The sequence below is a fragment of the Chiloscyllium plagiosum genome, unplaced genomic scaffold (assembly GCF_037043375.1).
Source record: "Chiloscyllium plagiosum isolate Xiang-an unplaced genomic scaffold, Cpla_swu_hap1 HiC_scaffold_3, whole genome shotgun sequence".
NCBI lineage: Eukaryota > Metazoa > Chordata > Chondrichthyes > Orectolobiformes > Hemiscylliidae > Chiloscyllium > Chiloscyllium plagiosum.
This window is the reverse complement of record NW_028270141.1, coordinates 55,458,020-55,482,591: the sequence shown is the minus strand read 5'-3', so window position 1 is coordinate 55,482,591 and position 24,572 is coordinate 55,458,020. Positions and strand designations below refer to the sequence as shown.

At 41.3% G+C, this 24,572-nt stretch overlaps 1 protein-coding gene across 1 annotated transcript in view; it reads left to right on the top strand.

Moving 5' to 3' along the window:
• Positions 1 to 24,572, top strand: part of col9a1b (collagen, type IX, alpha 1b) — a 151,741-nt gene that overhangs the window by 22,260 nt on the left and 104,909 nt on the right. The window contains exons 6-12 of the mRNA XM_043681717.2: positions 1,369 to 1,404; positions 3,179 to 3,202; positions 6,463 to 6,516; positions 11,455 to 11,508; positions 21,708 to 21,752; positions 21,839 to 21,895; positions 22,009 to 22,062. Coding sequence (XP_043537652.2) covers positions 1,369 to 1,404; positions 3,179 to 3,202; positions 6,463 to 6,516; positions 11,455 to 11,508; positions 21,708 to 21,752; positions 21,839 to 21,895; positions 22,009 to 22,062 — 324 coding nt within the window. The remainder of the gene's footprint in view (positions 1 to 1,368; positions 1,405 to 3,178; positions 3,203 to 6,462; positions 6,517 to 11,454; positions 11,509 to 21,707; positions 21,753 to 21,838; positions 21,896 to 22,008; positions 22,063 to 24,572) is intronic.

The following is a 24,572-nucleotide window of genomic DNA, read 5'->3' as shown; positions in this document are numbered from 1 at the left end:
TCTGATTGTTAGGAGGTCTACAATAAGATGATCATCCCTTTATTTCTCAGTTCAACCCAACTAACTTCTCTGGATGTATTTCCGGGAATATCCTCCCTCAGCACAGCTGTAATGCTATCCCTTATCAAAAATGCTACTCCTTCTCCTCTCTTGCCTCCCTTTCTGTCCTTCATGTAGCATTTGCGTCCTGGATCATTAAGCTGCCAGTCCAGTCCATCCCTGAGCCACATTTCTGTAATTGCTATTTTATCCCAGTCCCATGTTTCTGACCATGCCCTGAGTTCATCTGCCTTCCCCGTTAGGCCTCTTGCATTGAAATAAATGCAATTTAATTTATCAGTCCTACCTTGTTCTCCGATTTGTTCCTGCCTGCACTGACTGTTTGACTTGCTTCTTTTCTTAATTGTACCAGTCTCAGACTGATCTCTTTCCTCACTATCGCATTGGGTCCCACCCCCACCTTAATAGTTTAAACCCTCCTGAGCAGCTCCAGCAAATCTCCCTTCCAATTCAGGTGCAAACCGTCCTTGTTGTTCGGGTTACTTCTACTCAAGAAGAGATTCCAATGCTCCAAAGATGTGAATCCTTCTCCCATATACCAGCTCCTCAGCTGTGCATTAATTCTGCTCTATCGTGCTATTCCTACCCTCACTTGCTCGCAGCACCAGGAGTAATCCAGATATTACTGCTCTCGAGGATCTCCTTTTAAAATTCCTGCCAAACTCTCTATATTCTCCCTTTAGAATCTCATCCTTTTCCCTTCCTATGTCATTGGTTCCAAGTGTATAATGACGTCCTGCTGGTCCCTCTCCCCCTTGAGAACATTCTGCACCCACCCTGAGACATCTATGATCCTGGCACCAGGGAGGCAACATACCATTCTGAGGCAGTTTGGTAGTTCTCTTCCTTACTTGAGTTTTGTCTTTATCAATCCTTGACCCAGTCCCAAGGTCTGTCCGTCACTGGTCCTCTGATTGTTGAGCTGTTGGGGGCAAGAGCTTAAGCTCCATCATCTGGAAGTTGCAGCATCAGCAAAGTCGGCCATTGAACTGCTAGTTTAGTACATTCCTGCATATTCTGCCACAGCTGCAAATATTTGGCCTGACCCTTGGGGAAATCTCTGGAAACTTCCATAACTTTAAAGGAGATTGAGACCATCTACATGAGTATGTTTTCTGTTTGCAACTCTTCTGCTATAGGCATTGCCTCTCCTCAATACCATCATTATCCAGACTAGCCTTGCTAGTAACATTGTAGTGCATCACTTTGATATGACAAATCTTGATCAGAAACAAAAAATAACATTGCAGCTCTTTACTTTTTAATCTGCCTATAAAAGAAGATCATTCTGATTGTTTGATTTCCTAGGGTGAACCAGGAGCAGTGGGACCTCCTGGACCTTCCGTAAGTTCAACCGTTTACATTTGATTGTAAAATGTTAAAATGTTCTGCAACACGTTATCAGAAATGTAATCTGTATTTAACTACAGATTAATCATTTTGGTAAGACCTCAAATTGTCTTGAATAATGTAGCAATTTCAATTTATATTGAAACTTCATTTTGGTAAAATGGCCTTATTGCTGTTGTAAGGCACTTGGGGCACACAAAAGACAGCAAATGATGATGTAATAGGTATCCTTGAGCATGGACTTCAGAGGGAAACTGAATAAGATTATGCTGAAGAGTTATAAATTACAGAGACTTGGAAAATGGGGGAGAGGTACAAGTAAATAGGTTGGTTTAGGAAGAAAATTCCAGAACATTGAATCAACATGATAATTATATCAATGGATGAGGGAAGGAAGTTGTACATGGGTCAGAGTTCAACTGGCATGGAGGTATGGTGAAGAAGGACCATGGAATGAATGATGGATAAGAACAAGGAATTTGAAGACATCATAATTGAAATACGTACCCAGTGAAGACAGAGGTGATTGAGACACTATGGATTGTGAGGTTTAGGACCAGTTGGAGCTTGAATAGATGGAGTGGAACTTAAATTAGTGAAGAAGCATTCAGAGAAGGTAAAATCAGGCATGATGAAAGTGTGAATTGAAACTTCGGCAGTGACACAGGGCCGAAGATCAGTGATTATAATGACAGAGTGAACGTATAATTCACAGTTCAGATCGTGGTGAATGATGAGTATTTGATATCTCACTATTTGGTGTCTCACTATTTGGTTTGACTTGTGTAAGGAACCAGAGGGGGGGATGAAGCTTCTTTCTCTTTTCATCATTCAGCAGATTCAGGCTTGTTGATGTTTTGGTGGAAGACGTGATAATGCACAGGCAATTTGATAGTACAAGTAGAGGGCACAGGTGAGGATGCAGCATGGGGCTAAGGCTAACTGCAGTAGCAGAAAATAAAAGAAAAGTTTGTGTTACTGGTATGCATTTGAAAGCAGGAGACCTCTTGCTTATCAATAACATTGTCAAGAGAAACATTCTATTATGATACTGTGGGGACCAAGGATAATGCGGATGGAAGAGGGAAGCTGCTTCAGCCAGTGTGATACCTGTATATAATGAGCTGAACTGGAGCCACAAGGAGCTGCCACTCATAGCTGGACCACAAAGCTAGAGCGACTGTGTGAGTGTCATGAGTCTGGAATGGTGGAGCTAGGGTAACTGAATGTTTGTAAGGGTGAGTTAGATTCACGACTAACAAGGGAGTCAAAGGTTATCAAGGCAGGCAGGAGGTAGACCACAGTCAAATCAACCATTTTCTGATTGGATGGTGGAGCAGACTTGAGGTGCTGAATTATGTGTATTTGGGCCGTTAGATTCCCAAGACCACAAACAAACTAAAGGTGAAACCATGTGCTTTACGCATGCACAAAGACAATGTTATTGGTGATATCAAACAGTAGGTCTGTTTTGAGCTAGGAGATGCTGAAAGCCATGACTGAAAGGTTTCATACACAAAATGACCATTTAGTTTGTTTCGAGTGTTGATGATTGATTCCTTATTTGAAGTTCTTGGAGAGGAAGGTTAGGAGTGGGTTTGTAGTTGGAGAGAATGGACATATGTTGTAATCCACAAACTTGTTTGTCAGTTCCACTTTGCTTCTGCTTTATTGCCTGAAATGGCAAAACCAGTTCCTTTACTTAGAAAAAAAGTCAATTTCAAGTGAAAATTATTCCATTGAAATGTTTGCTGTTCTTTGTTTGTAGGGTGAAGGTGAACCAGGGCTACCTGTAAGTAGAACAACTGTGCAATGGATGTGGCAAGTTATTGGTTAATTATTGAAATATGAGCAGATTTCCACTGTGTTGTAACAAAATTGTCATTGTTGTCTTTTACTGGGGCTTTTTTCTTTATAGTATTGATATGGATGGTTACTTTCACCTTGTTTGTCTTTTAAGTCTCCCTGTACTGTGCAGCATCTCTCTGCTAATCCCTGATAATATTATTAGGATGTTGTCAGGACATCCACCCTGTGCCTTTCCATAATGGTGTGACTGGAACAATATCAGGAACTCATTCCAATTATCACAGCATTGTGTTTTATCTTGAGAGGACAGAATTTAAGGGCTGCGATATATAAAAAAAACTATAAGAAACTTGAGGATGTTTTAAGTGCTGCACTCAGTATAGGAAGTAGATGGTTACTTTTCGAATGCTTATTCACTGGAATGCTGCTGGTATGAGGAATAAGAAAAATGAAACGTTTGGAAAAATTATGCCTCTTTAATCACAGTGATATGTAGTTGTGGGGCAATGTGGCTATCATGTCGCAACATCTTGGTGGGTGGAAAGTATCAAGACTATGACAATTTTCACTAGCTGTGAGGCCTAACATGAGGGCTAGCATGAGGGCTGTTAGATACAGAATTACATCTAAGGTACTTGGCATATAAGGAGGGAGGTACATGCTTACACAGAGCTATGAGACCATGGAATTTATTTACAGAGTTAGTGGGTGAGGTGGTAGCTAGGGGCTGTATTTGACCTTAAAATCATGGATGGTTATAGGCTGGATTAGTTGGGAGGGATGCAGTGGGGGGTGGTGTTGGGTGTTAAAATCGTATGCCGAGCCTGCCTTCCATCAGCCCTTTGGTTAACTGTAAATAAAGATGAAAGGTGGGCAGGATGGAAATATAAATATGAGAATGAGTCAGTGAACCTTACCGGCATAGTAGTAACACAATCATAAAGACTGTTGGCCATGCTTCCCTGAGAATGCCAGCAGCTTTAGCAAGGTGAGGAATGGTGGAGTCAGGAGGTAAAAGTCTTTCTATCTACCTCCTGGCTCCAGGTGCTTACCTGAGGGAACTTCATGACTAGGGCTCTCTGACACCTATAGGATTTCACCATCAGGCTTCTGACACCCTCCAACAGGCCTCAGAAAGGACCATACCTCACCTTGTCTGCAGGACTTCACCATCTTCCACCCAGACCCCACCTTCCACACTCTGCTGCCTAACCTCAGTGTGCTGGACTGATAGGAGAGCTGGCTGATGGAAAGGGATGAATCTCTTTAGGCTTTTTTTTAATCAAGTCTGGATGGTAAATGTTGGGATGTGCTGCTCTGGCTGGATGATCGAGCTCCAGTGAGCTAGATCATAAAATCTTCTTTCTCAGTCGATAATTCTTGTTGATCAAGTCCTGTCTTGGTTGGACTCTCAATTTCCTGATCACAGAGACTGGCATCAGACTGCAGTTCCACAGGGACTCCATAACATACCCACGAGGCATCTCTTCCGGTTTGAGCCTTGGTGTGAAATGTCTGCGGATGATTTAAGCTGAACCCGACCCTGGTCTCTAATCACCCTACTTTCCATCAAGAATAGCAGGATATTTGGAATCCTGACTGATATTCCAGCTTCACTCCCGAACCTTCAAAACCCATTTTTGGTCAAAGATCCAGCAATCCCAAGAATATCAGGACTTGAAGCTGGGCCGCTCAAGGTCTATCGACACTTAGTCCTGTGAGTGCATTTACTTCACTGGGGCACTTCCACAGTGACAAGGTTAGAACTGATCCAGTTGCATGTCATGGGCCTCTTATCTTAGGAAAGATATACTGGCATTGAAGGCAGTCCAGAGAAGATTACCTAGGCCAATACCAAATATGGAGGGACTGTCTTATGAGGAAAAGTCGAGTAGACTGGGTCTCTACTTGTTGGAAAATAGACTAATGAGTGGTGATCTTATTGAAATATACCAGATTCTTAGAGGACTTGAAATAATAATAAGTGTAGTAAGGTTGTTTCCCCTTGTGGGAGAGTCTACTATTAGAGGCTGTAATCTTTAGATTGGTAAACAGTCAGGAGGATAGCCTTAGACTACAAGAGGATGTAGATGAGCTTGGCTGATGAGCCATTTAGTGCCAAATGGAATTAAGTCTGGATAAATAAGAGGTGATGTACTTGGGCAGGACAAACAAGGCAGGGGAATATATATGAAGAATGTTGGTACTCTGACTGAGGATCAGAGGGACCTTGGAATGTATTTTCACTGGTCCCTTGAGATATCAGGACAGGTGGATAAAGTGGTTAAAAAGCTTGTGCTAAATTTTCCTTTATTAGTCGAGGCATAGAATTAAAGAGTAGGGAGATTATGTTGGAACTGCACAAAATGTTGGTTAGGACATAGGTAGGGTATTGTGTCCAGTTCCAGAATCCACATTATAGGAGGAATGTAATAGAGGAGGGTGCACAGATTTACCAGGATGTTGTCTGGGCTGGAGAGCTTCTGTTACGAGGAAAGATTGGATAGACTGAAGTTGTTTTCTGTACATCAGAAGAGATTGAGATGGGACATGATTGAGAGTTATAAAATTATGAGGGAAAAGATTGGGTAGCCAGGAAGAAACGTTTCCTCTTGAAGGAGGGATCAATGACCGGTGGGTATAGAGCGAAAGGTATAGAAGCAGAAGGTTTAGAGGTGATATGAGGGAAAATCTTGTCACTCAGTGGGTGATGGGAATCTGGAACTCACTGCCTGTAAAGGTGGTACAGGCAGAATTCCTCAGAGCATTTAAGAAATTTTTAAATGTGCATTTGTGATGCCAAGACATACAAGGCTATTGGTCAAGTTTTGGGAAATGGGACTAGAAAAGTGAGGTGATTGTTTTCAACTACTACTGATGCCTTTTCCAATGCTGTAGATCTCCATAACTCGATGACTGTATTAAGGGGTCACTCATTTAAATCAGTGATGAGAAGGAATTTGTTCTCTCAGATGGTGGTGAATAATGGAATTCCTTGCTGCAGAGGACTGTTGAGGTTGAGTCATTGGGATATTCAAAGATTGTGGGGAGGACCATATTTGGCCATTGGCTTCAGTGAACAGAATTTAGGAATCAGCAAGCCTGTGATCTGTTGGTTGCAAGGCCCTACAGAGTGTGACCCCACTGCATGTGAATTGTGAATTTTGACTGGTTTATCCTATCTTTAATACTTTGCCCAATGGGCAGAAAGCATTTTGCTGAATCTGTGTTGCTTTGTCACAGGGACCTCCGGGTCCATCTGGACTTCCAGGTGAACTTGGCCGTGTTGGACCTCCCGTAAGTATTCACCCTTTTATCATCTTGCCACTTTGTATTTGCAGTTTTACAAACCCTTCTTCTGACCATTATATTTCAAACAATATAGCAAATCCGGTAAAAACAGAGGGAACATGATTACGTGTGCACATGTGAATGTACAGGGTGACTGTTACAGTGGACGAAGGAACTAAGGGCATTGTTGCTAAGTTTCCACATAACACAGATAGGTGGAAGGCTAGGTAATACTGAGGCAGCAGAAGGACTTGGACAAACTAGGAGAGAGGGCAAAGAAGTGGCAGATGGAACACAATGCAGGAAAGTGTGTGGTTATGCTTTTTGGTAGGGACAGTAAAGGCATAGATTATATTTTAAAGAGGGAATGGCTTTGGAAATCTGAAACACAAAGGGATTTAGGAGAGCTGAAGAGCTTCGGTTATGAGGAAAGATCGAATGGACAGGAGTTGTTTTCCTTATATCGGAAGAGATTGAGAGGGAACATGTTTGAGAGTTAGAAAATTATGAGGGAAAATATTTAGCATTCTCTTGAAGTTTACATGAACATTCATTTGGCAGTTAGGAAGACAAATGCAAAATGTGCATTCATTTCAAGAGGCTGAGAATATGAGAGCAGAGATATTTTTCTAAGTCTGTAAAAAGCTCTGGTCAAACCAGAGAATAATGTGTGTAGTTTTGGGTTCTGAATTTCAACAAGAATGTTCTGATATTGGAGGGAGTCTAGAGGAGTTTACAGCATTGATCCTGGGGATGAAGGGCTTGTCTCATGAGGAGCAATTGAGGATGCTGGGTCTGTTTGCGATGGAATTTAGAAAGATGAGGAGGCATCTTATTGAAATTTACCAAATGCTGAGAGGCCTACATAGAGTTGATTTGGAGAAGGTGTTTCTATTGTAAGAGTGACTAAGATCTGAGACCACAGCCTCAGAGTAAAGGTCAACCCTTTTGAACTGAGATGAGGAGGAATTTCTTCTGCCAGAGGGTGGTGAACCTGTGGAACACATTGCCGAACAAAGCTATGGAGTCTGAGTCATTGAATGGATTTGACACAAAGGTAGATAGGTTCATGATTAGTAAAGGGATCAAGGGTTATAGGGAGAAGGCACAGAATGGATTGAAAAACATACCAGCCATAATCAATTGATGGAGCAGACTCTTTGGATCAAATGACCTAATTCTGCTCCTGTATCTTATGGTCTTATGTTAATAAGTTGTTTAGTCATAAAATGTATAATATGATATGTCTAAGTTCTAGACAAGCTATTGTAGCCCTTTTGTGAAAGTTACTGGGGTCTCGAGGCCCCATCTGCTCTCCTTTGTTGCCAAGTGCATTGTCCTGTTAATTTTCCCAACACAGAAACAGGGGAGATTGTGGTTTCTCATTTGCTGTTACACAGTTATTACATGATGACAATATGACACTTCACTTTACCCATTGTCTCCAAATTTCCATCTGTTCATGGCCATTTACCATTGTACAACCTTAATTTTGTTTCTTGATCAGTCCAGGCAATGTAGATGGTGTTGAGGAGACCACCTTTGTTACCCATCCTTAGCTACCATTGGTAGTGGAGTGAAGTCTGGAACCGCTGCTGTCTTTGTCCTGATTGTATTGCACTGTGGGATTATCCATAGTATTGCAGCAACGAGGAAGGATGTAGTATGAATTACAGGTGAAATTGCACACAAAAATGCCTCATTCTCTTCACTATTGCTGTTTCATTGGCTTGTATCTCTTCCTCCTTATTGCAGCCAGCTGCAATTCCACTGTTCGTGTGTGTGCGCGCGTGTGTGTGTGTGTGTGATTGTTTAGCTGCCCATGGTAGTCAAATAGAGCTGGCAAGATGCACTGCAGCCAAATGTGGGCAACATTTTAGAGGCCAACCTCCTGGACATAGACCTGGACGATTTTCTGCCTATGGTCAGACACCAGCTGAATGATCCAGGAAAGGAATCACATTGACTCACTGCGTAAGGCTGAGTTAGTATTTGATGCCTGCAATACAATGTGTGTGTGCAACCAAGGTCATCCTGAATTATGAGGAAGTCTATTAATCTTGCCAAACCCTCAAGTATGGACCACCTGCTTGTCCTTGGCAAGTGGGAATGGACTTAAGTGAAATCTATCTGAAAGGGGATCCTATGTTACCCTCCTTTTACCATGACGTATGGCAGACTTCGAGATGTTGGCCTATATCTTTGGCTTCAGCCTGATAAGACCCTGATTCATAAAGGTTTAGAGTCATACTCACCCTCACAACCATACCTTCTTCCCACAGCACCTTCCCATGTAACCACAGAAGGTACAACATCTGCTCCTTCACCTCATCTCTGCTCACGATCCAAGGGCCTAAACAGTCTTTCCAGGTGAAGCAGCATTTCACCTGTACTTCCTAGTTGATAGCATTCGCTACACCCAATGTGGCCTACTCTACATTGGAGAACCAAATGCAGAATGGGTGACCACTTTGCAGAACACCTTCAATCCGTGTGCAGGCCTGATTCTAACCTGCATTTTAACACAGCATCCTGCTCTCATGACCACTTGTCCGTCCTCGGCAAGCTGCAATGCTCCAGTGAACCACAGAGCAAACTGGAGGAACAACATCTCATCTCCAGACTGGGCAGTTTACAACCTCCTGGACTTACTATTGAGTTCAACACCTTCAGATTGTGAACTCAGTCCCATTTCTTCCCTTCCTTTTAGCTTTACTTAGTGCATTCTCTGTCACCATGTCCTCTCTCCCTTTCTCCCAGTTCAGTGGGACCATCTGTTCTTTACAGTTTGGATGCTGGGCACACCATTGTTCTACAATTGTCACATTTTGATCACTTATTCTGCATTACCAACACCCTTTCTCTCCCAGCAATCCACCCCTCTCTACAATTGCATATGCTGCCCCCTCAACACGTCAGCTCTGATGAAGAGTCATCTAGACTCGAAATGCTACCTTGCCATCTCTCCACGGATGCTGCCTGACCCATTGTGATTTCCAGCATTTTGCTTTCTGTGGAAATACTGTCCTTGTCCTACTCTGAGTGTGCAGTTCTGGTTGTAGCTGATGGCTGATTTCAGTGAGGATGTATATATTAACACAAGGTGGGATTTCTGATGTCTGTCACTCCTTAATTACACACTCGAATACCCCAAACAAACCAACGTTATAAACAGTTTCCCGAAATTTGCCATCCTTTTAAGAAGCACCTTGGTATTTTGAGTTGACTCAAGAATCAAGAGTATTTCACTGGCCAATGGATGGGATTTTTCCTTAGGTTCTGATTAATATGTTTCTATAATGACCTGCAGTTTATTTTCAATTGGGCAGGCAATAAACAAGGAAATAACTAGTGCCTGCCAAAATGGTACAGCTATTATCATGGGGGATTTTAATCTGCATGTAGATTGGTTGAACCAGCTAGGTCAGGGTAGCCTTGAGGAGGAGTTTGTTGAATGTATCTGTGATAGTTTGCTTGAGCAGCATGTAATGAAACTGATGAGGGAGCAAGCTATCCCAGATCTGGTCCTATGTAATGAGACAGGAATAATTAATGACCTCATAGTCAGGGATCCTCTTGGAAGGAGAGGCCACAATATGGTTGAAGGACCTTCAAAGAAAATTTTCAAAGTGCTCAGCAAAAATATATTCCGGTGAGAAGGAAGGACTGTAAGAGGAGGGGTAATCTGCCATGGTTGTCTAAGGAAATAAGGCAGACTATCAAATTGAAAGAGAAGGTGTATAAAGTCGCCAAAAACAGCAGGAATCTAGCAGATTAGGAAAACTTTAAAGGTCAACAGAAAGCCATGAAAAGAGCTATACAGAAAAGTAAAATAGTGTATGAGAAAAAACTAGCACAGGATATAAAGACAGATAGTAAAAGTTTCTATAAATATATAAAATGAAGAAGAGTGGCTAAAGTAAATGTTGGTCCTTTAGAGAATGAGAAGGGGTAGTTAGTTATGGGATATGATGAAATAGCTGAGGCATTGAACAGGTACTTTGTATCGGTCTTCACAGTGGAGGATACTAATAACATGCAAGTAAGTGATGAAGAGACGGAGGTAGGTGAGGGCCTGGAAACAATTATTAATAGAGCTAGTATTGGGTAAGCTAACGGAGCTAAGGATAGATAAGTTTCCTGGCCTTGATGGAATGCATCCTAGGGTTCTAAAAGAGATGGCGGGAGAAATACAGGTGGACTGGCGGTAATTTTCCAAAATTTGATGGACTCTGGGGCAGTCCCAGCAGATTGGAAAACAGCAGATGTGACGCCACTGTTTAAAAAGGTAAGTAGACAAAAGATGAAGAATTATAGACCAGTGAGCTTAACCTCTTTGGTGAGGAAGATGCTTGGGCCTATTCTCAAGGAAGAAATAGCAGCTCTTAGAAGAAATTATCCCATTGTACAAATGCAGCATGGGTTCATGAAGGGGAGGTCATGCTTCACAAATCCTTTGGAATTCTATGAAGACATTTCAAGCAAGGACAATGGGGACCCAGTAGATGTGGTGTACCTAGATTTCCAAAAGGACTTTGACAAGGTGCCACACATGAGACTGCTGTGCAAGATTAGGATGCATGGTGTTAGGGGTAGACTATTACCATGGTAGAGGATTGGTTGACTGACATAAAGCAAAGGGTGGGGTTAAATATGTGCTATTCTGGCTGGCAACCAGTGACTAGTGGTGTGCCTCAGGGTTGTTAATCTATGGAGTTCCTTGCCCAGGGAAGTAGTTGACGCTACTTCAGTAAATGCGTTTAAACCTAAAGTAGATACTCTTTTGAAAAATAAAGGAATTAAGGGATATGGTGAAAATGTGGGTAAGTGAAGCTGAATACACGAAAAGGTTAGCTATGATCTTATTGAGTGGCATAGCAGGCTTGAAGGGCCAAATGGCCTACTCCTGCTCCTAGTCTTTATGTTCTTCTGTTCTAATCCTAGGGTGATCGAGGACCTCCAGGACTGTCTGGACCACCAGGCCCACCTGGACCCAAGGTGAGTGATTCATCATGTTCACCAGGTGTCTGTTTCCATGTATTAATTGGTGACTGTGCTCCAGTTTGTTAACAAGTTAGTGCCGACTATTAACTGTAAATCTAAATAATAGATAATCCACTGAACCACAGTAATTCGATTGTGCATCATCTAGCATATTTGGGATTTGTTTCATCTGGAATGAGCAGTCATGGAGACCGTATGGACTTATAGATGGCCAAAATATAGATATTGATGAGTTTATTGATGGCCCAGATTTTGAAATCAATGAGGGCACTTGCTGCTGATCTCAGACCAAACTATGAAGTTACCTAAGTCTAGATTAGAGTGATGCTGGAAAAGCACAGCAGGTCAGGCAGCATCAGAGGAGCAGGAAAACCGACCTTTCAGGCAAAAGCCCTTCATCAGGAATAGGAATTTTAACCAAGGAAGTTACCTAAGATGATTGATGTGTGGGTGAGAATTTCAGCTCTGAGGAAGGAAAGTCCTTCCCATCACAACCCTGCAGCCCACCCTAGTGCTGGTGGAAAGAAGTGGCCACATGGTGTAGTGACTAGAATCCATTGCTATGCAATCTGCCAAAACAAAACCTCTGTATCTGTCACCTTAAAAAGCCAATAAACCAACATATTAGATAGGTTTGACCAAAATCATTAAGTTATATCTTTTCTTTGAACGATGAGATATTTTTGATCATAATCATGGTAATATTTTAAGTCAGATAAATATTTTTAAAAACCACTTTGGATCAACTCTTTAAAAAAGCTAGAGAATCCTCAACCATTAACCGTTTTTTAAAAAAAAAGATCAATTGAATATGAGATTTGAACATCTTCTTCAGTCTCCAGACACTTTGAAAGTTCTTTCTGGTGTAAGTTCTCATAAGGTATTTATGAAAAATAACAGGTTCATATGTTTTGAAATGCCAACCCTTTTTAGTCAGAATAATGTGTTATTAGTTGGCAGTCAGACCAAATTCTTGCTACTGCCAAATTCCTAGTTTTAGCACTGATAACTGCAGAGCTTCTGGAGCATTGTGAATATATGCACTGTAGTGCTTAGGTACTGGGGAAGTCTGCAGGTTCCTCTCCCCTGCCTTAATGGTGACTGCTGAGCACTTGCTGTCATTGTTCATGTAAAATCTGGGCCAATAAAAATGAAATTGGGTATTGCGACAAAAAAAGACGTGGTTGAAGCTTTTAGTCTTGCATTTGTTAGGACTATTCACAAAAGCATCAATTAAATGAGTAAACCAATATTTGTACTGTGCTGTTTCATTTAATAGGGTGATGCCTTGATCAATCACAATCAACCTGCCTGGTGTAAAAGTTAAACAAAGCCTGGCAGTTAACTGTGTAGGGGAAAGCAGTGACACCATTGGTGGGACTGCAACAGAAGATGTGAAGTAAAAGAACAGCAGGGGATTTAACTGTGAGAGGAACAGACAGGCATTTCTACAGCCACAAAAGACACTCTGGGACGATATATTGCCACCATGGTGATACTATCAGAAATGTCACTGAATGGCCGTGAAGGGGGAGGCTAAACAGATAGAAACTTTGTTACATATTGGTACCAATGACATAGGTAGAAGGAATGATGAGGTCCTGAGAGCAGAATTTAGGGAGCTAGAAGTTGATTAATTGACAAGAACTAAAAGATAATAATCTCTGGATTACTTCAGTGCCATGTGTGAGTGAATATAGATATAGGAGGTTAGTTCAGATGAATGATAGGCTGGAAAGATTGTGCAGGAGGGAATGACATAGATGTCTGGTATATTGGGACCATTTTCACAGGCTATGGGACCTATACAAGGTGGACAGGTTGCATGTGAACCAAATTGGGACCAGTATCCTTATGGGGAGATCTACTGGTGTTGGGGAGGGTTGAAATTAACTTGGCAGAGTGTTGGCATCCAGACAGAATATTCAGCAGAGGAAGACAAATGGCCAAAATTACAAATGATAATATGGGAGTCATGAAGGCACAGACATTGTCAACCAGTTAGAGCACAAGAGAGTTTGACAAGATTGGATGGTATTCATTTTAATGCTAGGAGTCTGACAAACAAGTGGGGGTATGATGTTACTGCTATTACTGAGGCATGGTTGAGGAGGGGATGGGCTTGGCAACTCAATATTCAAGGATGCTGGGTTTTCGGGTGAGACAGGGAGGAGATAAAGCAGGAGGAGATGTCACAATTCTATTTAGGGAATCAATTACGGCAGTAAGATGGGATGACTTTTTTAGAAAGCTCCTGAAATGAGCTTCTATCCATATAGTTAGAACATAAAAAGAGCAATCACTTTCCGGAAGTGTACTACAGAATTCCTGACAGTCTCAGAGAAGTAGAAGAACAGATATGTAAGCAAATTTCAGGGAAGTGTGAAAGTAATCAGGTAGTGATATTGGAGAAATTCAACTTGCCCAACATTAGCTGGGGTGGTCATAATGTGAATAATTTGGAGGGAACAGAATTTTAAAATGCATTCAGGACAGCTTTTTAAACAACATATAAAAGTCCTGGAGTTTAGATAACAAAGCTGGGCAAGTCATTGCAGTATCAGTAGGGAGCATTTTATAGATAGCGATCATAATTCCTTTATATTCAAGATTGTTATAGAAAAGGTCAAGGATAGGCCTGGAATTGAAGTTCTCAACTAGGGGAAGTGTGATGTGAATAGGATTAGAAATGATTTGGGCAGAGTGGACTGGGAGCAGAGACTTTCACATAAATCTGTCCCAGAATTGTGGATACCTTCAAGAAGGAAATATGGAGATTACAGGTCAACATATTCCAACAAAGAGAAATTAAATCCTGTGAATCCTGGTTATTAAGGGATATAGAGCATTGGATTAAGAGAAACAAGAAGGCTTATGGCAGACACTGAAAGTATCCTAAAATGAAGCTCTAGGGGAATACAGAATGTGCAAGAGGGAAATGAAAAGGCAGATTAGAAGAGGTAAAAGGGAACATGAAAGGATTCTAGTGTGTTTAAAAAAAAGGAAAACCTTAAGTTATTCTACAAGTACATTAAGGGTAAAATGTTAACAAGGGAAAGAGGGCTCATTAAGGACAACACTGGTAATTGTGCACGGAGCCAGATGACATAGGTAGGGTTTTAAATTGGGTCAGTGTTTACTAGTGAGAAGGTTGCCGTGGGTATGAAAATCAGGGAGAAGGTCTATGATATAATTAAATAAATTAGCATAGATAGAAGAGGTTCTGACTGATCTGGTAGGCTTAAATTTCATCTCGGGCCAGATGAAATATATCCCAGGTTGTTGAGTGAGGCAAGGGAGGAAATAACAAGGGTCCTTGCAGAATTTTCAATTCCTTTCTGGCCACAGGTGAGATGCTGAAAGACTGGAGGAAAGCCAGTGTCTACCAATATTCAAGAAGAGAGCAAAACTAGTCTAACTTGGGTGGTGGGATACTATGAGAAGCAATTCTGAGAGACAGAATTAATGTACATTTGGAGAGGCAGGGATTAGTCAACAAACAGTCAGTGTGGCTTTGTTAAAGAGAGGTCATATCTGGCCGACTTGACTGAATTTTTCGAAGGGGTGACCAAGTGTGTAGATGAATGAGGGCATGCTTTTGGTGTAGTCTACTTGGACTTCAGCAAGGCTCTGGATGAGCTCCTGCATGGGACAATAGACAATAGACAATAGGTGCAGGAGTAGGCCATTCAGCCCTTTGAGCCTGCACTGCCATTCAATATGATCATGGCTGATCATTCCTAATCAGTATCCTCTTCCTGCCTTATCTCCATAACCCTTGATTCCATTATCTTTGAGAGCTCTATCCAACTCTTTCTTAAATGAATCCAGAGACTGGGCCTCCATTGCCCTCTGGGGCAGAGCATTCTACAAAGCTACCACTCTCTGGGTGAAGAAGTTTCTCCTCATCTCTGTCCTAAATGGTCTACCCCATATTTTTAAGCTGTGTCCTCTGGTTCGGCACTCACCCATCAGCGGAAACATGTTTCCTGCTGCCAGAGTGTCCAATCCTTTAATAATCTTATATGTCTCAATCAGATCCCCTCTCAATCTTCTAAACTCAAGGGTATACAAGCCCAGTCGCTCCAGTCTTTCAGTGTAAGATAATCCCGCCATTCCAGGAATTGACCTCATAAACCTATGCTGCACTCCCTCAATAGCCAGAATGTCTTTCCTCAAATTTGGAGACCAGAACTGCACACAGTACTCCAGGTGTGGTCTCACCAGGGCCCTGTACAGCTGCAGAAGCACCTTTTTGCTTCTATACTCAATTCCTCTTGTTATGAAGGCCAGCATGCTATTAGCCTTCTTCACTACCTGCTGTACCTGCATGCTTGCCTTCATTGACTGGTGTACAAGAACACCCAGATCACTCTATACTGCCCCTTTACCTAAATTGATTCCATTTAGGTAGTAATCTGCCTTCCTGTTCTTGCCACCAAAGTGGATAACCATACATTTATCCACATTAAACTGCATCTGCCATGCATCTGCCCACTCACCTAACTTGTCCAGGTCACCCTGTAATCTCCTAACATCCTCATCACATTTCACCCTGCCACCCAGCTTAGTATCATCAGCAAATTTGCTAATGTTATTGCTGATACCATCTTCTATATCATTAACATATATTGTAAAAAGCTGTGGTCCCAGCACGGATCCCTGCGGTACCCCACTGGTCACTGCCTGCCATTCCGAAATGGAGCCATTTATCACTACCCTTTGTTTCCTATTAGCCAACCAATATCGGGACACCGATAGTGAAGATAAGAGCCCATGGGATTCAAGAAAATTTGGGAAATTCGATCCACATTTGGCTGAGTGGCATTAAGCAGATGGTGATGATTGAGGGATGTTTTTCTGACTGGACATCTGTGTCGTTGGTGTCCCACAGGGGTCACTATGGGGCCCTTAAATTTTTCTGGCTTGTATAAATTAGATTTGAATGTACAGGGTCGATCAATGAGTTCACAGACATGACAAAAATTAGTGGAGTGGTAAATAGTGAAGAGGATAGCTTAGATTTCAAGAGGATATAGATGAGCTCATCTGAAGGGCTGATCTGTGGCAAATGGAATTCAATCAAGGTAAACGTGAGGTGATGCACTTGTACTGGACACATAAAACAAGGGAGTACTTGATGAACAATAGTGCTCTTGGAATCTCTGAGGATCAAAAGGACCTTGGTGTGCATGTATACCAGTCCATAAGCTATCAGACAGGTACATATAGTGTTTAAGAAGGCATTAGGAATACTTGCCTTTATTACTTGAGACAAAGATGTGAAAAGAAATGAGTTTATGCTGGAACTGTACAAAATATTGATTAGGTCACAGCTAGATTATTGTGTGCAGTTCTGGAATCCACATTATAGGAGAGATATGGTGACACTGGATAGGGTGCAGATGACATTTACCAGGATATTGCCTGAGCTGGAAAGTTTCAGTTATGAAGAGTGGATGGACGGACTGGAATTGTTTTCTTTAGAGCAGAGGAGAGGCGACCTAATTCAAATGTATAAAATTGTGAAGGGCATAGATAGGGTAGACAGAAAGGAACATTTCCCTTTGGAGCTCTCAATGTCCAGTGAGCATAGATTTAAGGTAAAGGGCAGAAAATTTAGAGGAGATGTGAGGAAAGATCTTGTCACCAAGAGAGTGGTGGGAATCTGGAACTCACTGCCTGTAAGGACTGTAGAGGCAGAAGCTGTCATAACATTTAAAAAGTATTTAAATGTACACTCATGATGCCAAGTCATACAAGGGTATTGGGTAAGTACTGGAAAATGGGATGAGAATAGTTAGATGGTTGCTTTTTACTGGCCTGGACAGGATAGGCCGAAGCACTTTTTCTGTACTTCTCTATGATTCTCTATGTCATTAACTGGTATATTATCCATTGCAATGCCTCTACCAATCAGTATTCACTTGCCCACCAATTAGCACTCTTCTCCTAAACAGTTTATTCATCAATTTTCCCTTAAATTGGTATTCTTGTGAAATGTTCTGATGAGTGCAAATTGAAAAGCTTTGTGTAAATGTGTCTTTTTCTCAACAGTACTCAAGTTGTGTACTACCAAATGACTAAAAATAATTTTTAAAAAATCGACATTAATTTGAATTGTGATTGAATTGTCATTGTTTATCTCTTTATAAAACACTGTAAATGCTGATGAAACAGCATATTAGTTCTAGAGGGAAGAAGGCAATTGCTATTAGAAGACTGGCCTTTTTTTTGACAGGGTAATTTTAAAAACCTTATGAAAGGAAAATCAAACCTTTGATGAAAAATAAGAAATATTCACATTCTTTAGGTGCCTTGATACATCCAAAAACATCTCCAAAACACTTGATATGGAATAATTGTAAGGTGCAGTCACTATTGTAATGCACACATGGTAGTCAATGTGTACAGGATCATAGAATCCTTACAGTGTGGAAGCAGGCCATTCCACCCATCAAGTCCACACCAACCCTCTGAAGAGCATCCCACCCTGATCCACCCCATACCTTATATTTTCCCATGGTTTATCCACCTAGCCTGCACATTCTGGACATTACGGTAATTTAGCATGGTCAATCCACCTAACCTGCACATTGTTAGACTGTGGGAGGAAACCGGAACACTAGCAGGAAACCCACGTAGACATGGGGAGAATGTGCAAAGTTCACACAGACAGTCGCCTGAGACTGGAATCAGTCCTAGATCCCTGGCTCTGTGAGGCAGCAGTGCTAAGCACTGAGACAATTGATTTTATTCACATTGGGTTTTTGTTGTGCTCTGTGGGGTGTTCAATCACAGCCTATTACCTATGTTCATTATTTAGAACGAAGTGTAACATGTGCTGATGTTTGTATTACTGTTCTAACAGTGTAAAGTTTGCCATTGCTTATTCAAAACATGGAATCTTGTGGCTTTACTTCCTTAGTAAGTTCCCTGAATCTCACCTTGTGTCTACTATAAAAGTAAAGATTAAAAGGTAAAGTCACCATCGTCTTACCAGATCATTGGAATGCTCTCTCATTGGAGAGAGATGAAAGATGGTGGTTTAATCTGAGGGTGACCATGTCTCAGGTGAGGAGAGAGCTGAGAAGGAAAGTCCTTCATGGTAACCTCAGCCAGTGTGGGAATTAAATCCATGATGTTGGCATCACTTTGCATTGAAAACCAGCCATCCAGCCAACTGAACTAATTGGACCCCTGCAGCCAGTAGATATACATTTAGTGGTCAGATTTGGGATTATAAGTCTCTGTACTAAACAAAATGATGCTTTTATCTGCTGAAGGTAGTATAACAATAGAATCATTAGGTGGTGCAGTATACAATGAGGCCATTAAGCTCAACAGCTGTTTGAAATTAGTTCCAATCTTCTGCTCTTTCATTACTGAATCGGTTCCCTTCACTCCTTTTGACAACTGTGAGCAGGGTACCCACATTCAGGAAATTTATATTCGTTCTGGAGCTAATTAATACAGTGTAGATTGATCAGGATAATGCCTTTCCTTCAAGAGTTAAATTACAAGGAAAGATTGCAGAGTCTGAGTTTATCTTTTGGAATGTTGAAGAGTGATTTGTTCAATTTTTTTGAGACATTAAGGGGAACAGAGAGGAAGAGCTTATTCCTGCTGCTTGAAGAACCTATGACTGTGGTGGGGTATGATGCATAAATGAGAAATAAATAAATCAGAAGTTAATTTTGGAAAGGTTTCTGCACACAAAGGGAAGTAGACATTGAAAACCTTTCTGCAAATGTAATTCATCAATTGTTAATTTGAAATCTGACATTGGTAGATTGTTGTTAACCAAAAGTATTCAGATAGATAGAGAGCAAAGGTGGCTACATAAGAGTTCGGCTACAAATTAGCCAAACTGTCCCTAAAGGCCCGAACAGACTCAAGAGGCTGAGTGATCTCTCCCCGATTCTATGTTATTATGTTTGAGATAGTGTCTTCTAGATTAGATTAGATTATATTCCCTAGAGTGTGGAAACAGGCCCTTCGGCCCAACAAGTCAGGTATAGACACGATAGATCGAGTGAATCCTTAGATGAGTATAAATAAGGTAGGAGTATACTTAAGAGGGAAATCAGGAGGGCAAAACGGGGACATGGGATAGCGTTGGCAAATACAATTAAGGAGAATTCAAAGGGTTTTTACAAATATATTAAGGAGAAAATGGTAACTAGGGAGAGAATAGGGCCCCTCAAAGATCAACAAGGTAGCCTTTGTGTGGAGCCACAGAAAATGGGAGAGATACTAAATGAATATTTTGCATCAGTATTTACTGTGCAAAAGGATATGGGAAGATATAGACTGTAGGGAAATAGATGGTGACATCTTGCAAAATGTCCAGATTACAGAGGAGGAAGTGCTGGATGCCTTGAAATGGTTAAAGGTGGATAAATCCCCAGGATCTGATCAGGTGTACCCGAGAACTCTGTGGGAAACTAGAGAAGTGATTGTTGGGCCTCTTGCTGAGATATTTGTATCATCGATAGTTACAGGTGAGGTGCTAGAAGACTGGAGGTTGACAAACGTGGTGCCACTGTTTAAGAAGGGCGGTAAAGACAAGCCAGGGAACTATAGACTAGTGAGCCTGACCTCGGTGGTGGGCAAGTTGTTGGAGGGAATCCTAAGGGACAGGATGTACATGTATTTGGAAAAGCAAGGACTGATTCGGGATAGTCAACATGGCTTTGTGCGTGGGAAATCATGTCTCACAAACTTGATTGAGTTTTTTGAAGAAGTAATAAAGAAGATTGATGAGGGCAGATCAGTAGATGTGATCTATATGAACTTCAGTAAGGCGTTCGACAAGATTCCCCATAGGAGACTGATTAGCAAGGTTAGATCTCATGGAATACAGGGAGAACTAGCCACTTGGATACAGAGCTGGCTCAAAGGAAGAAGACAGAGGGTGGTGGTGGAGAGTTGTTTTTCAGACTGGAGGCCTGTGACCAGTGGAGTGCCACAAGGATCGGTGCTGGATCCTCTACATTTTGATATTTACATAAATGATTTGGATGCGATCATAAGAGGTACAGTTCGTAAGTTTGCAGATGACACCAAAATTGGAGGTGTAGTGGACAGTGAAGAGGGTTACCTCAGATTACAACAGGATCTGGACCAGATGGGCCAATGGGCTGAGAAGTGGCAGACGGAGTTTAATTCAAATAAATGCGAGGTGCTGCATTTTGAGATAGCAAATCTTAGCAGGACTTATACACTGAATGCTAAGAAGTGGGAGTGTTGCTGAACAAAGAGACCTTGGAGTGCAGGTTCATAGCTCCTTGAAAGTGGAGTCGCAGGTAGATAGGATAGTGAAGAAGGTGTTTGGTATGCTTTCCTTTATTAGTCAGAGTATTGAGTACAGGAGTTGGGAGGTCATGTTGCAGTTATACAGGACATTGGTTAGGCCACTGTTGGAATATTGCGAGCAATTCTGGTCTCCTTCCTATCGGAAAGATGTTGTGAAACTTGAAAGGGTTCAGAACAGATTTACAAGGATGCTGCCAGGGTTGGAGGATCTGAGCTACAGGGAGAGGCTGAACAGGCTGGGGCTGTTTTTCCTGGAGCTTCAGAGGCTGAGGGATGACCTTATAGGGGCATGGATAGGATAAATAGACAAAGTCTTTTCCCTGCATTCAGGGAGTCCAGAACTAGAGAGCATAGGTTTAGGGTGAGAGGGAAAAGATTTCAAAGAGACCTAAGGGGCAACTTTTTCACGCAGAGGGTGGTACGTGTTTGGAATGAGCTGTCAGTGGGTGTGGTGGAGGCTGGTACAATTACAACATTTAAGAGGCATTTGGATGGGTATATGAATAGGAAGGGTTTGGAGGGATATGGGCCGGGTGCTGGCAGGTGGGACTAGATTGGGTTGGGATATCTGGTTGGCATGGACAGATTGGACCGAAGGGTCTGTTTCCATGCTGTACATCTCTGTGACTCTATGACTCTCTAAATCAACACCGTTCCTCCAAAGAGTAACTCACCCAGACCCATTTCCCTCTTACTGATGCACCTAATACTATTTAGCGTGGCCAATTCACCTGACCTTCTCATCTTTTGACTGTGGGAGGAAACCGGAGCACCTGCAACGACTCTGTGCTGACATGCATTTTTTTCTCATGTTGCTTCTGGTTTTTTTGCCCATCAACTTGGTTCATAAAATGTCTGTCTTCCTCATTCTGCAGGGACTTCCAGCACTGGTGCATGCTGATAGCAGTGACGAGTCACTGGTAAGATTTCAGAACTTTTAATGCATGTTACTCAATCTGATATTTTCCAGGAAATTATTTTAAATGAAGTATCTGTTCCTTTTTAGTGTCCCAATGCTTGCCCCCCAGGGCTACAGGGTTATGCTGGACTTCCAGGAATGAAGGTAAGTGTCCAGTTAGTTTATCGTAACAGAAATCTGTAGGTCGGGTATCACAAATCATTGGATTTGACTTTAATGAATATTTTTCTCTAATTCATTTGCCTCTTGATATTTAGGGGCATAAAGGTGTGAAAGGAGAGGCTGGTGAACCAGGCAAACAAGGACACAAGGTAGGAGAAAGTGTTGCTTGCCGGTTTTGCCATAAACCTGTACAAATTAACTGTAGTTCCTTCTGTTTGTTTCAATCATATTGGTAAATCTATTACAATAACTTAAAGTCCAACTTTCATATTAACATTACATAACAACAATAGAAATTACTGGAAAAACTCAGTTCTGAAGAAGGGTTACAGACCTGAAACATTAACCATACTTTGTTTTCACAGATGCTGCCAGACTTGCAGAGTTTTTTCAAAATTTCTGTTTTTGTTCCTGATTTCTAGCATCTGCAGTTCTTTGATTTTAAAAATGACATTAACTGGCATGAGTCAAGCATCAAATCTTCTCTTGATTAATTGTAAGATTTGTCAGTCCTGGATGAGATGAAGATGGTTTGTTTAGTATTGCTATGTCATGCCTTAATAAGTTTGTATTTTATTTCTGAAATGCTTGCATAGCATTAATGTTGTGAGTTTCTATCCTTTAATCTTTTCATGTACTCCATTTTCCATGGTGTTAGATTGGAATGATATACAGACAGGAAGCTGAATGGTTATAGATGAAATCACTTTAATGATAAGTAAAGCTATCTTCTTCTCTTCTTCGTCAATCCCTCTAGATTGAGGATAATTTACTTCCACTCTGATGTTGTGAATCTTGAGATGACAAAACAATCTAAAGCTGGATCTCCATAGGTTGGGGAAGGCAGTGTTTGAGGAGTTGGGTGGGAGGGATGCTCATATTCCACATGGTCTTTCTGCTGTTTGCACTGGGTGTACACCTGGGGGCTGTCAGAGACATTCAAGTTTATCAATTCCTTCATGGATGCTTCTTTTCCAGTTTGGTGGCCTCGGGAAAGAGGTTCCCATGAGTTAGTGGGATATTGTATTTTGTTTGAGATTGTTTGAGGATATCCTTGAAGTATTTCTTTTTCCCTCAAAATGAGGATAATGAATGTACTATAGCTAGCCTTGTGGATAATACAAAAATATGTGGGAAGGCACTTGGTGAGGGTGATTCAAAAAATCTGCATAGAATTATAAGAAACTTAAAGTGAGTGGACAGAAACTTGGCAGATGGAATATAATGTTGGAAAATGTGAAGTTATGTTCTTTAGAGAGAGCTGGGTGTTATTTCAATGGAGAAGATTGTCGAAAGCTACAGAACAGAAGGATTTGGAGTTCACATCCATGATCACAAAAATAAAGCATTGAAGTTCAGTAGGTAATAGGGAAAGCAAATAGAATGTTGACCTTTATCTCCAGGGAATGGCAAAAACAAGAAAAGAGATTTTGCTTTACAAAGCATTGGTCAGACCACAGATGAAAAACTTTGAGCGGTTTTGGACTATGTATCTAAGGAAAGATTTACTGGCATTGGAAGAAGTCCAAAGATAGTTCATTTGGCTAATTCCAGGTATGGAGAGATTATTTTATGAGGTTGATTAGGTTTGGGCCAAGTGCTGGAAAATGAGATTAGAATAATTAGGTGGTTGTTTTTGACTGATGCAAACTTGATGGCTGCAGGCCTTTTGCTGTGCTGTAGATGTCTATGATTCTATAACACACTATTGAAGGAAATTAGCATTGGAAAGAAGATTTACAGGAGAGCTGAAAGTTAATATGTCCCCGGGACCAGATAGTTTAACACCCAAGAGTTTTGAATGTGCTGTCTGAGGAGATTTTCCAAAATTCCATGGATTCTGGAGTGATTCCTACAGATTGGAAGCTTGCTCATGTTACCACACTAGTTAAAAAAGAAGCAAGAGAGAAAACAGGGAATTACAGACCCATCAGCCTTGCATCAGTCAGAGAGAAGAATCTATCACAAAGTATGTAACAAATGGACACTTCGGTAACAGTGATCTAATAGGGTATATTGAACATTGGATTCCCAAATGGAAAACCATTTTAATAAACTTGTAGCTTTTTTTGGGGAAGTTACTAAGAAAATTGATGAAGAGTAGAAAATGAATGTAGCATATTTGAATTTTCAGAAATCTTGATAAATTTTCCCACAGGAGGTTGGTGAGCAAAAGTAAAGCGCATCGGAAGGGAGGTGATAGATAAAGTAATTCTAATAAACAGGAAACAGAAAAGGAATCATAGAATCCCTACAATGGGGAAGCAGGCCCTTTGGCCCATTGAGTTCACACTGATCGTCCAAAGAGCATCCCACCTAGACCCACCTTACAACCCTATTCCTGTAACCCTGCATTTCCATGGCTTATCCACCTAGCCTGCATATCCCTAAACACTATGGGGCAATTCAGCAATAAATGGGCAATAAATGTATTATTGTCACATTGGCAGGATATGACTAATGGGGTATGACCAGGATCAGTACTTGGGCCCCTGCTTTTCACAATATAGATCAATGATTTGGATGTGGGTACCAAATGTAATATACAAATTTACAGACTGACAAAGCTATGTAAGAAAGTGTGTTGTGAGAAAGATATAAAAGATTTTTAGGGGTATTTAGACAAGCTTGGTGATTCAGCAAGTACATGACAGATGGA